The sequence below is a fragment of the Aotus nancymaae genome, unplaced genomic scaffold (assembly GCF_030222135.1).
Source record: "Aotus nancymaae isolate 86718 unplaced genomic scaffold, 86718_ANA_hifiasm-v0.15.2.pri h1tg000002l, whole genome shotgun sequence".
Lineage (NCBI taxonomy): Eukaryota > Metazoa > Chordata > Mammalia > Primates > Aotidae > Aotus > Aotus nancymaae.
In genome coordinates this window covers 39,278,918-39,293,426 of record NW_026988413.1, presented here as the reverse complement: position 1 = coordinate 39,293,426, position 14,509 = coordinate 39,278,918, and the positions used below count along the sequence as shown (strand labels likewise).

At 36.8% G+C, this 14,509-nt stretch overlaps 1 protein-coding gene across 16 annotated transcripts in view; it reads left to right on the top strand.

Moving 5' to 3' along the window:
- Positions 1-14,509, top strand: part of ST7 (suppression of tumorigenicity 7) — a 288,286-nt gene that overhangs the window by 232,324 nt on the left and 41,453 nt on the right. For all 16 annotated transcript variants that reach the window (XM_064374161.1, XM_012456975.2, XM_012456973.2 and 13 more), the window contains one exon: positions 14,184-14,256. In XM_064374161.1, coding sequence (XP_064230231.1) covers positions 14,184-14,256 — 73 coding nt within the window. The remainder of the gene's footprint in view (positions 1-14,183; positions 14,257-14,509) is intronic.

Here is a 14,509-nt window from a genome sequence, read left to right as displayed (position 1 = left end):
TGTCTTTTAAAATTTCTTTCTAATCATTCTTTAAGAACTGAGTGTATCATTATTTGCTTGTCTTTCTGAAACTATCTTCAAAATACAGCTTCCCATCTTCAATCAACTTGTATCTGATTTTTTTACTCACAAAGGGGATTTGATGTAAGGTGTTCATTTAATTTGAGATTTATCTTTTTCTTCAGTCATACATTTGTTATAAAGACAGCAGTGTTTTCAAGATCATTAAGTCATGAGAACCTTCTTTTAGAAACCATTGCAAAAGTTGTTACAAGCTTTGGATTGCCTTTCAAAGAAGTTTATAGGCCACCTAGGTTGAAAATTTAAGTCTCAAAGATTAGGGTGGGAATGTGAAAAAGAATTTGTGTGTTTCTTATTCATTGTCATTTGTGCATTTCAATTTTAGAAGAATCTCATAGAGCAAGTGAATGCAGGTCTGAGTGCCGTTATGTTTGGAAGCATCTAGTTCTGCCTGTCTCCAGTTAGTGATCCTTGGGGATACCAGAAGGCAGTCATGGGTGATGGGGAAGAGGTGGATCAGGTCCCAACTCTGCGTTTCACCAACTGAGGGGGCTTGAGCAAATTACTTAGTAGTCCAAGCCTTGGTTTCTTTCTCTGGAAATGAGATCGAGGCTTAGAAAGGCTAAATAACTTGCCCAACATCACACAGTGGGTCATTTGTTGTAAGGATTAAAGTAGTTTAATCTATGTTAAGTGTTAAGAACAGTGTGGCACACATAGTGAGAGTTTAGATATTATTCACTATTATAAAGAGCCAAAAGTGCCACTCCTAAACTTCACCACTGTTCATTAGTCTTGTTCAAATGGAAAACCATATATAAAATGTTGCAATGAGAGAATAAGAGCCCAGTCTTCTGCATTGCAAAAAGACAGTGTTATGACTTTTTATTAAAATTAATTATGGATCTAATAGGACATATAAATAGATAATTGATAAGAATGAAAATTCTTAGTTTTATCTATATTTTTGGAAAGCCGAAAAAAGAAATGCCAGGGATTTTTACTCCTGATCAAACAAAAATTACTTCTTTGGGTTCATAGCAACTTCAGCCTCTGAACAGTTTGTCCTTGTGGAAATAAAGATCTAAGCGCTTTTGGATATTTACTCCATTAAGTCATTTAGTGATTGCCCTAAATTTGGGGCAGAAACTTCCCTTTTCTTCCCTTCTTTCTCAAAAGAACTAGGGACAGCTGGTCTTTCTTACAGTCACAAAAGTTGTATAAATGCAACCGCTATATCAAGATCATTTTTACTGATGCCATCAAGCCCATCCTAAACTAGCATTATTATCTGCCATCTGGTAATTTGCAGAGGGTATGCTTTTTAGAACAGGACATGTTTCTAACATTGGAGGAAATACTTTCATCTCAGTAGATTGAAAACAGAAGTTCTAAGGAAAGTCATTAGGGAATCACTCTACGTTGAGACTATTCAGAGAAAAAGCCTTTTGCTGATACTGTTTTGCAGAGTCAGCTTGTAGTTATAACTAAAAATTTTGTAAACCTTGTTCATTGCCCAAGGCCTTATAACCAGCACAAGTTATTCAGCTATCATCATAGTTCATTTGAAATGGTTACCAGATACCCCATATCCATTTTGGTTAGGCTGTTTTCCATTTATGTTTGAGGAATAAGTAAAAATAGGAAGGATTTGAGATGTCTGGATGTCCAGTGAGTAAAATCTGTATTTGTCAAACACTTCAAGTGTCAGGCTGTCCATACTTCCAAAACAGTACTTTTCAGTCAACTATATAGATGTGAATTTTGATGCCACAGGCACAAGCAGCTTCTGAAAATACCCATCACAAAATTAGGCTGCATATTATAAAGAAGAGTTGGTATGCTATCCGTTTCTATTGACAGACTATAAACCTAGTTCAGCTCCTTTCCCTGGGCTGGTTGTTATGGAAAAGATCACAGATACCAGTCAAGTGCTCTAAGAGAGTCCTTGTATAAAAGATGGGCAAATGAACCACATTGGACACCAAGAGGTAGATCTGCCAAGAGGACTGGGCCTTTGAGGTTACTTTAGAACAAATGATAGACTGTAGACTGTTGGGGGATGGACTATATATTGCATTGAGCAGAAGTTCTGATAATAGATGTCATTTCAATGAGGACTCTATGCATGACAAACTTCTGTCTCTGATGATGGAAGACCTTTGGTGAATGCATACATCTGTAATTCACATAGTTGGCACATGCACAAACCCTCCAAATTTATGTTGGGTTTGGTAATCCTTATTGCCCAGTTATCATAATTTACCAAGGTAACATCCCTCCCCAGCCAGCCATTACCATCACAGAAACTATTGTGTTTGGCCTCAGGGCACCAGCCACAGAAGGGCCCTCTGACACTTCTAGGATAATCCAGTCCAAAAGTTGCAAATAACATCTGGTGTTTGGCTTTGTAGCGTAAGACAAATTTTTCTGGGTGTAGTTGAATGTGTATTGCCTGTCCCTCCCCCTGCCCAAAATTACTAAGGTCATGTAGAATTTCCCAATTGAATCATTGAACTCCCAGGTGGCACATCTTTTTGAGGTTCTTGTGTATCAATCCCTTTTATTTCTTCAGTGAAATTTTTCCATTTGGTTGGAAGGGAACCTTAGATTGGCTTTTTGAAAATGGGGCAGAAAGAACTCATGCTGCCTGGAACAAAAAATAACAACAAAAATTTAAGGACAGAATCCTGTATTTCTGTTTTCTTTGCATCATATCATGAACAAGTAAACTGAGAAATTAATCACATAATGTAAGAACACATCACAATTCACAAACAGGTTATGAAAGGGAAATGGACTGCTGTTTAAATTTGTTTTCTGTTTTTGTTTGTTTGATTGGTTCATGCTTCCAAGAGCATTTGTGTAGGCCAAATATGTTGGATTATAGGAGCTTCAAGTGTATCTGGGAGAAATAATATCAATTTGTTGCCTGACCAAGAAAAGGGATACTTGGTACTTCATAATCATAAAGGATAACAGAAAGTAAATAGGTTAATTTTTTTCAAATTATTTCAGCAAGAATTTATCAAATGCTTAGGTTGAAGTACTAACTTTTAGGTGTTTTGGATTCAGAGGTAAATATATTCTATTTTCTGTCACCAAGAAGTTTTCAGTCTAGTGGAGGAAGATGTTAAAAAACAAAAATCCAAAAATACACTAAGGTGAAGCGAGATGAATCAGTGCTCAGTGAGTCTGTTTGAAACAAACTGTGGGGAGTGCAGAGAAAGAAAGCCTTTGAGAGCAACCTTGTGCCTCTTTCATCTCAACCCCTGTGTCCTAGGGTAGTCATTGGGAACATCTGTGGTTGGGTAGTGAATCGGTAAATAAGATCTCACTATGACAAAGTGTTCTCATTTGTGAGATGGTTTGGGATTTATATATCTACTTGCTGCCACCTTTGAAAAAATTGTAGAATCATATATATGAGAATTTGACCCTCAATTGACTTATCTTCTGCGTAAGAATAGTAATGATCCTTTTAAAACTACATCTTGATTGTTATTATTGGGAGATGAACAAAAGGATATTAGGTCGAAAAGTTATCATGAAAAACTGTTCTATCCTGTCTAAAGTTTTGCCCCGTAAGTTTTCCGAGGCCCATCTAATTGATAGTTTTACTCATAATTACAGACATTTCTTCCAAGATTATTGAATTAAAGTTTGGCTATTATGAACCACTTATGACTTTTGAAAATTCAAGAGTCATTCTCCCTAAGATGACCTTTTCTTTCAGCAGCATCATTCTAATAATGAGTCCTTAAGGAGTCAGAGAGGTGTGGTTTTCCTTGTTTTTTTCTACTTTTCTTCAACCTTGTTTCAGTTTTTATTCTATTGTTTTTTCCTTCCTGCCTCACAATTTCATTCCACTGCTGTTTCAAATAGACATCTAGATTAGAGCACCAATACAATTTCATGCACTCTGCTGGAACACTGTAAGCAAAGTTAAATGCAGTACACATGTTGAGAAATAACAAGTTTCTGACTCCCTGTTAGAACATACAACATTGATCAATTTTAGCTTCCAGGGGCTAAATTAGATGTAAATGTTTGCAAATCGAAGGCAGCAATATCAAGCGATTTGAGATGTTAGTACATTAATTTAGGATTTTATTCAACAAACACTGAGCACCAACTATGTTTCAGACATTGTTTTTTGTTGTGGGTACAAAGTGATGAAGAAGCACAGCTTTTACTCCTAAATCACACCATGTACATAGGACAGGGAAATAAGAGAACAATTGTTATAAAATATAAAGACTGTGATGCACTTTAACCCAAGATGGAAGGGGCACTGCACTCACAGCAAGGTGGAGTGGGAGGAGCCTTCCCTTTGTAAGTGGTGTCTGAACTGGACAATAAAAGTGCTTGAGGCAAGGAAAGCATATTGAAAGGTGCAGAGACACAATTGGCCTAGCTTATTTGGAGAATTGTCTGTATCCCTTAGAGCAGAGGGATGAGGAGGGATGCAGTGAAGGGCAGACGATGCCTTGGGTAAGTTAGCAGTGGGTAGAGGTGCGTAGTAGGAGCAGACCTGTAAGGGCTTTGCCTCAAGCTTGGACTTTATTTTATGGGCCCTAAAAAGGCTGGAGGCAATTTGAGCAGAGGAAGGCCTAGAGTGAAGGGAGTGGCACAATACATACACACCATGTCCCTTTTTGATTGGAGGTACTTGAGAGATCGGTGTGAAAGCACTCAGGTGTAGAAGAGTGGAGTGCCACTGCAGAGGGCTGGTGAGGTGACTTCAGACACTACAGTGGAGCACATTCTGTCCTGGAGGGAGACAGTTGTGAGCTTTTCTGAACATTGGTATAAAAGAGTTAGAATTTGGTTTTTCTTCCTTAAGCAACAAATGGGAATCCTAGTGCAGAAACTTTTGTCTCTAGGGTGACAAAACTTCTTAAACTATAGCCACTTTATTTCATTTGCTCTCTGATAATCTCTTAACTACAAGAAATTGAGCCCTATGTAGATTCACCATAACCCACAGATAATCTTTCGAGGGAGCGTAACTAAGGGTGAAGAACCTGCCAGGACCCATGCAACCCATCAGTGCTTACCTACTTCTGCTGAGTCATAACAATGACATGAGGAGAAAAAATATGGAAGAGGGGAACAGGTGGCATGTCCAGCTGTATTTTGTGTAAAAGCTGTGAATTTGGAGATAGTAGAAGACATGATATGAATGACTGTATAACTATCACTTGCTAAAATCAAACCATCTGAAAAATTCCTGCCTTGTTGATAATTCAGTTGCTACTAAAGTAGACAAAGCATGAGAATAATACCATGGATTTAATTCTCACCAAAAACGAAGAAGCTTAAGAGAAGGAGACCATGTTATGCTGTAGCTATAGTTAAAAAAAAAAAAAAAAAAGGACTATTAGGCAGAGGTGGACCTTGAATCTGAAACATACAAAAGTAACAAAAAGTGAAAGCCATGCTATTTCTTTTCTTTCTTGCTTTCTTTTCTCTCTCTCTCTCTCTCTCTCTCTCTCTCTCTCTCTCTCTCTCTCTCTCTCTCTCTCTCTTTCACTCTGTTGCTCGGGCTGGAGTACAATGACATGATCACAGCTCACTGCAGTCTCAACTTTCCAGGCTCTGGTGATCTTCCCTCCTCAGACTCCCAAGTAGCTGGGACTTTAGGTTTGAACCACCACGCCTGGCTAGTTTTTTTCTATTTTTTTGTAGAAGTGAGGCCTCACTAAGTTGCCTAGGTTGATCTTGAATTCCTGGGCTCAAGTGATCCTTTGCCTTGGCCTCTCAAAGTGCTGGGATTACAGGTGTGAGCCACCATGCCCAGCCTTTTATTTGTTTATTTTAATTCAGAGGAAATATAAATATGAACCCACAAATGGAGTTTCAATTAATATAACTTACTTTGTGCTGTGACTATTTGGCCTAGGGGATATGGAGGGTTTTTTAAAACAGGTAAATGGTTCATGAAGGATGGAAGACTAAAAGTTGAAATGCAGTTACTCCCAATGGATAAAAGTGTAAGGAAACATAAATGATTAAAGTGTATGAAAAGATCAGAATGACAAATAACTAAGTAAGTACATACAAGTCAGGTGTAAACTTGTAAGCAGGTTTTTAGGGTGGTTAAAGACCAGAGGAAGCAGAAATCTCACACATTACAGGATTTAATGTATGACTCTATTGTCCAAACAAAACAGTGAAGAAAGTATAGGAGAATGATGATAGGGAAAGCAGAAGCAAGTATCACACTAGCAATATGGGATAGTGACAAGGACATGGTATTGCAGGGTCAGTTCTGCCACTAATTTGTTGGATGACTCTTAAGAAAATCATTTAGGCTTTGCTGGGCCCATATTTCTCACCTATAAAAGAAAAAGATTTAGGGAGGTTGATCTTGGCAGTCCTGTACTGTTGTTCAGTTTTTTGTCTGTATCTTGTGGTAGTACTGTTTTGAGCAGAAAGTATTGTATTAATATGTTACTGAGGTACAGTTATTCATTCCTATTTTATATTTCCCTTTTATAATTTTTACTTTTGAAAAGAATTTTGTCAAATAAGTCAATCCCAACCAAATTCTAGCAATGACTATGTGGTTTTTGACCACAGGAAAAAAGGAAGTAATTGGGGATCTGACATGGATTTTTTAAGAAAGTTGTGTCAAATAAACACAGATGAGATAGTGGCTGTGAAAATACTGATATTCTTAATAGTATTTAAATGTTTATCTTACTAGTTTAAATGGCCCTTTTCTTCGTGTTTCTGAAAGAGGAGAAAACCATAAATGTGTTTACATCTTTATTTAAGCAAAATATTTGGTAGTATTTTAAATGCTGTCCTTTCAGGCACCATGGGGCAATGTGGATATAACACCTAATTAATAGGTGGTTGCAGACATGTCATTGCAGACTGTTGCAAATTGAGGGTGATCTATAGAGTCTCTTTCCAGATTCTCTCATTGGTATTGCCATGGTCAGTATTTCTAAAAATCGTATCTTGGAAACAACATAGCACAGTTTAAAATCATATGCTCTGGAGACAAATCTGGAGATTTGTTCTGGATTTGTGATATTGGCATATTTCTTAAACATTCTCTGCTTCATTTTCCCCATCTATAAAACAGGGCTAACCGTCCTACCTCATAGGACTGCTATAAGGATTAAATAGGATAATGTATATAAGTGATTAACACCAGTGCCTGGCAGTTAGCCCTTGGTAAGTGTTAGCAGTCATTTTGATGATGATTATGATCATTTGGGGAAGAAGGTATGGAGGGAGCAAAGCTGTGGGTGGTAGCTTGAATCAGAAAAATGACTAATAGGCTGGAATGATGTGCTGAAACTATTAAGATTTAATGGCTCAGATTTAATTTTAAGATTTGAAATTTAATGGCATCAGATGTGAAATCCTGCCTATAGGTCTTTCATATATATTTTTTAATGTTCATGGCTTACAAAAAAGGGAGAAAAGACTAGACTTTAGCTGAAGTCTGTTTGAATAGAATTGGACGGTGAGGGAGTTGTTGACAACAATCATAGGAACAGACAAGGAGTCCCAGCTACTCAACACCAGGGCTGTTCTAGCTGGTATTCAGAGATGTGTAGTGGCCGTACCTCCTCAGATTGCGTGTTTCCCCTGAGCTCTCTACTGGTCAGGTTTAGGGGATTTAGAGTATTGTTTTCATTACTAATTGTCATATTTCAAAATCACCCATGGCCAGATAACAAAAATAGGTAGGTGAGAAGTTCTGAAGAATACATCAGTTGAGGAATGGGAGTTATTTATCCTGTTGAAGACTGCTATAGAAGAGATATTTAAACCATCTTAATGCTTGAAAGGTTGACGAACAATAATCAGATTCTGTTTTATTATGGAAGATGTACGTGATTTTTAGATAAAGATTTGTAGAGAGAATGGAGTTGGGCAATATGATAAAAGGCAAGTAAAATGTTATGGAGGTCAGATTGGTAAGATATCTTCAGGTGACCACAAGATTTTAGGTTTTCTCTAAAAAAATATTTTTTATTGGCTGGGTATGGTGGCTCATGCTTGTAATCCCAGCATTTGGGAGGCCAAGATGGGCGGATCACTTCAGGTCAGGAGTTCGAGACCAACTTGGCCAACATTGTAAAACTCCATCTCTACTAAAAGTACAAAAATTAGCCAGGCATGGTTGTGTGCACCTATAGTCCCATCTACTTGGGAGGCTGAGGCATGAGAATTGCTTGAACCTGGGAGGTGGAGGCTGCAGTGAGGGAGATTGTGCTACTACATTCCAGCCTGGGTAACAGAGTGAGACTCCACCTCAATCAATCAATCAATCAATCAATCGAGAGAGAGAGAGGCATAAATTACATATAGTTACATGTATAACTCTTAAGTGCAGAGAGGGATGATTTTTTCACTTACGTATATACTCATGTGACTGCTACCCAGAATGAAACAGAACTTTCTGACATTTCAGAAGGTTGCCTCATACTCCCTTCCACCCAATAACTGCCCTCCAGCCCAGCAGTAACCACTTTCCTGACCTTTATCACATATATTAGTTTTGCAAACTTCACGAAACCACTTTGGAACACTGTCTAACAGTTTCCAGTGAAGTTAAACAGACATCTATCTTCAGATCCAATAATCCCATTTTTAGTTACATATCCATGAGAAATGAGTTTTCTCAAGCTTACACAAAAATGGTCACAGCAACTTTCTTCATAATAGTCCAAAGTGGGAAAACAATTCAGATGTCCTTTAGCAAGAGAATAGATAAACATGTGGTGTATCCACACAATGAAATATTACTCATCAATGAAAAAGAATGAATGATACATGCTACAACATAGATGAATGTCAAAAACAATGTGCTGAGTGAAAGGAACCAGACAAAAAGGAGTACATACTCTCTGATTCCATTTGTGTGAAGTTCAGGATTATAACTTTTAATGAAAGGCTTTCATGACAATTTGATTTTGCATGCCTAAGATGTTTGGGGAAATTTCTTTTCCTTTCAGAACACTTCTATAAAACATAAGATGGCAAAGAGGTGGAATAAAAATTGATGCTAGCAGTTCAGCTTTGCCTAAGTGAGAAACATTTACTTAGCATTCCTTGTTTCTGCAATGAGTAATGGAATTATGTGATATCTCATTATTTCCTTTCCTTTTGTTTCCTCTTTGGATTCTAATTCATAAGACCTAATAATGTAGCTAAATGCCACGTACAACAGTCAGAAGGGCACTGCAGAGTCAGTGTGTTCACACAAAATCAGACTAACTTAGAATGATTTTGAGTTGCTTTCTCAAAATAAAATTTCTGAATAAATTACAGGCGGTATTAGAAAGCAGACAATTTGTTCTTATTGCCACCATTTCAATCACTACTGGCAGCCACTCTATTCATTTTATCATTTTATCCATTTCCGTAGTGATAAAAGCATGAAGTCATAGCCGGCAGATAAAACTGTACAGAACAGATTAGTGATCACCAGGGGACATGTATGAGGAAGGACAGGGAGGCTACAAATATAAAGGGGTAGCACTAGGGAGTTCCTCTGTGGTAATGGAACAGTTCTGTATCTTGGTAGTGGTGGTTGCATGAACGTAGAGACATGTGTACTTGATTGTATGTAAAACATGATGAAAATGAGCAAGGTCTGTAGTCTACCTAATAGTACTCTATCAATGTCAATTTCTTGTTTTTTGATATTATGCTACAGTTATATAAAATGTCACCATTAGGAGAAGCTGAATGAAACACGTACAGGACTCTGTGTGCTATTTTTATAAATTTCTGGGAACCTGTAATTATGTTAAAATATTAAGTTTAAAAATTATAACAAGCAACAGTAACCAAACTTCACCCTTTTTTTGTGGGGTAAGGTGGGAATGAAAGAGAAGGTGCTCATGGGGCAAGCAGCATAGATAATTTCTCCTAAAGGGTAGTATTTATGGTTTTTCTTAATGCTAAGCCAAAACATCAGGTCCTGCCTCTGGTTTGGATGTTAGGCAGATATTACATTAAAATATAGCTAATAAGGTAAATGTACTATAGCAGGAACACTGTAAATAGAACACACTAACTTTCACAAGAGTATGTGAAAGTTACATCTGATAGATCTGCAGGCTGACAGCACCTCATATGATATATTCTACTTTTGTCTATGCTGTCGGTATTTGGCTCCACCAATGCATCTTCCCATGAACTTGCTTCAGGCAGTTTATAGAACAGAATTCTTCCCTCTAGTGTCATTATCTGTTAGAAAAAATAGTTATTGCATGTACATGACAGGAAACTTTGGAAATATAGATAAACAATAGAAAAAATTGCCTGTAATCTTGCCACCCAGAAATAAACACCACTGATGGAGTGGTCCCCGCTTATCCTTAAGGGATGTTCCAAAACCTCCAGTAGATGCCTGAAATGATGGAGAATACTGAACCCTATATACACACTATTTTTTTCATATGTGCTTATGATAAAGGTTAATTTACAAATTAGGCACAGTAAGAGATTAATAATAACTAATAATGAAATAGAACATTAATAGAACTAATAATGAAATAGTTATAACAATATGTCATAAAAGTTATATGAATGTTGCCCCTCCTTGTCATTCCACTTACTATACATTCTGGCCATAACTCGGCAAAACTAACAACATAACAGCTGCAAAACTAACAACTTTCTTTTCCTTCTTCACAATATCACATGATTCATTCATACTGTAGATCTTAGCACACTTGGTGTACAATTTTGTCTTTTTTTATTAAGTTGAGAAATTTCACCTTTTCATTTAATGGAAGCACCTTACGGCCTCTCTTTGGCATATGCAAATTGGCAGCATCACTGCTCTTGTACTTTGGGGCCATTATGAAATAAAATAAGGATTACTTGAACACAAGCACTGTGATAATTATGACAGCACTGTGATAGCTATGATAACCCATATGGCCACAAAGTAACTGATGGGCGGGTAGCATCTACAGTGCAGATACGCTGGACAAAGGGATGATTCACACATCCTGGGTTGGAAGGAGCAGGACAGTAACAAGATCTCATCACACTACTCAGAATGGCATGCCATTTAAAACTTATGAATTATTCATTTCTGGAATTTTCCATTTAATATCTTCAGACTGCAGCTGACTGTGGACAACTGAAATCACAGAAAGTGAAACTACTGATAAGGGGAGTCTACAATATTTGGTGCTTATTCCAATCTTTTTCTCTGTGCATATAAGTGCTTTTAAAAATGAATATTAAAGCATACTTTTTATAAACTTATAAACCTATTGATAGGTGCACAGTACATTTATTTCCTCCAGATCATTCAGTACCTTTCCACTACATGATTTAATGACTGCATGGAATTGTACCCTGTGAATGAACTTACAGCATGTTAACCAATCTATGATTGGACACTGGGCTATTTCCAGTTTTCCATTAGAAACCATGTTGTGATGAACAATCTTTGTGCACATTAATGATTATTTCCTAGGATAAAGTCTTAGAAGTGGAATTGCTGGGTAGGCAAAATGTAAAAGCTTTCCATTTATACTGCCTAAATGGTCTGCAGAAAAATATGCATCATTTTCAAAAATGAAAATTGTAAACCAAAACCTGTTTGGACAACAAGACTCTCTATGTGAAGGAAAATTTAGTATCAGTTTCTTCAGAGTGATTCATTCCTCCTTAGAGCCAATTGCCATTACCAAATAGATGTAATGTTTTTACAGAAAAAAAGAATAACATTGAGAATATCTAAATAAACAAGCTATGCAAGAATATTTTGCTATTTTCGTTAATCAGTGAGAACAAAATAACTTACTAGCATAAAAAGATAAATAGAATGACATGCCACTAATAGGGAATGGGGTATTTTCATAGAGCTACATTTTCCTCTTTCTCCATTTGATATTGATTAAAATATATTTTTGGTTATTTTTAAGCATTTTTCTTGTACACATATACTACTTAATAAAGGAGAAGGTGCAAACATTTTTAAAATCGAGAAAATGTACTGTAGTCATAAGGTTGCTGAATGCTGTTGCATTTTTCTAGTTGTGAATGCCCTATGCTAGTGGGAATGGGGGTCAGGATTCTAGATTAAAGATCACCTTTGATTAGGCATCTCCAGTCATTTGCTGGAGCACCTTGATTGTATCTTTTTCTGCATTTCTATCCAGGTGAAAGAGTCCATTTGATTGATTCGGTAACCATCAAACACAACTTGCAGTTTCTTGTTGAGAAGCTAAGTCCTTAACAAAAGGCTCCTTCTTGTGCTGCCACCTTCAAATAATTATGATCAGTTTTCGGAAATTAAAATAAAAAGGCTGAACTTTCAAGTAGGCCATGTATCATCAGTTTTTATTTTATTAGCTTCAAATAACAATCAATGAGTATACCCTAGAAAACAAGATATTGTGTTTCTGTATTGATTCCCCACACTGGAAAGCTGTTAAATGTTTAGATGCTAGAAAAGCAACAAGACAAATCCATGAGTGTCTGACATTTTTTTCTTCTTAGTTGTAAGCACGCCATTTTATATAGTGTGTGTGGTGGTGACATTTTGCTTGAATATAGTTTATGAGATCAAGGATACAAAGACCTCTTTTCCTTTCAATCCTGTGCTGATATTTTCTATCATTGTGTTTTACCAGTGTCATTGAAATTTCCCTCAAAGAGAAATTCCTTAGGAATCTCCTTGGAATTGGCAGTAAATACCCTTTATTGAAAGAGAGATTAGTTTTCTTTTATGAAATTTTTTTTTTCTGCCTCTGTCTGTTGGCTAACTATGGGACCTCCCTTTTTCATTCCTACTGTAATATAATCCTTTCTAAGTTGGAAACAGCTTTGCAAAGAAGCTTGCGGGGCATTCCAGGTGCTAAGAGTTCCTCTAACCTAGAATGAATTTTGCAGCATCTGGGAATGGCATATTTTTGCCTGTTCTGATTTTTTTTTTTTTTTTTTTTTTTTTGAGACGGAGTTTCGCTCTTGTTACCCAGGCTGGAGTGCAATGGCGCGATCTTGGCTCACCGCAACCTCCGCCTCCTGGGTTCAGGCAATTCTCCTGCCTCAGCCTCCTGAGTAGCTGGGATTACAGGCACGCGCCACCGTGCCCAGCTAATTTTTTTGTATTAATAGAGACGGGGTTTCACAATGTTGACCAGGATGGTCTCGATCTCTCGACCTCGTGATCCACCCGCCTCGGCCTCCCAAAGTGCTGGGATTACAGGCTTGAGCCACCGCGCCCGGCCGCCTGTTCTGATTTAAGGTATTTCTGTGTCATAGTGTAAATTTGGCTCCAAGTGTTAAATACTAACTCCTATTCTAGAAAGAATGCAGTCATAATTTAAGAACAAATTTTTCACCCAAAGCGGTGCCCTCTTTGAGTTTATCTACTCTCACTTGTACTCTGTGCTTTTACTTTCCTGTAAACTCATTATGTAAACCCCACCCCCACCCTGGCCCTTCTGAAATTTCTGTAAAATTGAAATGAACTGTTTTTCCTGGTGACCAGTGAGGTTTCATATAAAAGGAGATTTATGATAGATTTGCATGAGCAAAAATTATGTAGTTTTCTAAAGATTTCATACATATGCCTTTTAAAAATTATATATATTATATATTAGATATATATGTATATCTCCTTGACTTTGACTTTTACATTTTTAACAAGCACTATTAAAAATTGAATGTAAACTTGAAACTTAATGCAAAGAAAATTTAGTTTAACTCTGACCACTAAAGAATCATTCATTTGGCTATGTGTCTAGAATTTTTTCTTCAATTAGTATTTCATACACCTGTTGAGAAATTTTTGTAAGGGACAAAGATGCTTTCATGTCTTTCACATCAAGGATATTCATGTGATATCTAAATTTATATATTTATAGCTATACTCTGCTCAAACTCAACATATGAAAATTCATGTTTTAAAATAGAAGGTGATTGCTTAAGAGTCAGCCTGGTGGACATGAATTATTCACAAAAATACAAACTACCCTTAGTTTCACATGCCACGTTGATACAGTAAGGAATAGCTGAAGTTCTTCTGTAATGTATGTAATAAAATATTCTTAATTTATGCTTTATTGCACTTAAATGTGATTAAAATGCTAGTATATTGAAAATTATTGCTCTTTGTTACCTGCAAACTTACATGTTTCTACTTTCTTTTTCTCCAACAGATATAAGCTTACCAAAGTCAGCAACAATATGCTACACAGCTGCTTTGCTCAAAGCAAGGGCTGTTTCTGACAAGTAAGTGAATAATAACTTGGGTGGTACTAATGCCTGACTGGAATTAAGATGTGTTGCCTCTCAGGGCTTTCTCTGGAAGTTTCTCTTAGTCTATGAGACCCCTGCTTATAAGCATGCATTTTCCAAAACCTGCTGTTGTTTTCTTTCACTATTAGAAGGAGGGAATATATATCCTCGGGTATTATAAGAATGTGTAAAGCAATCCTAAAGAGGGATTTATTTGAAATTCCATACCTTTGAGATGACTTTTTTT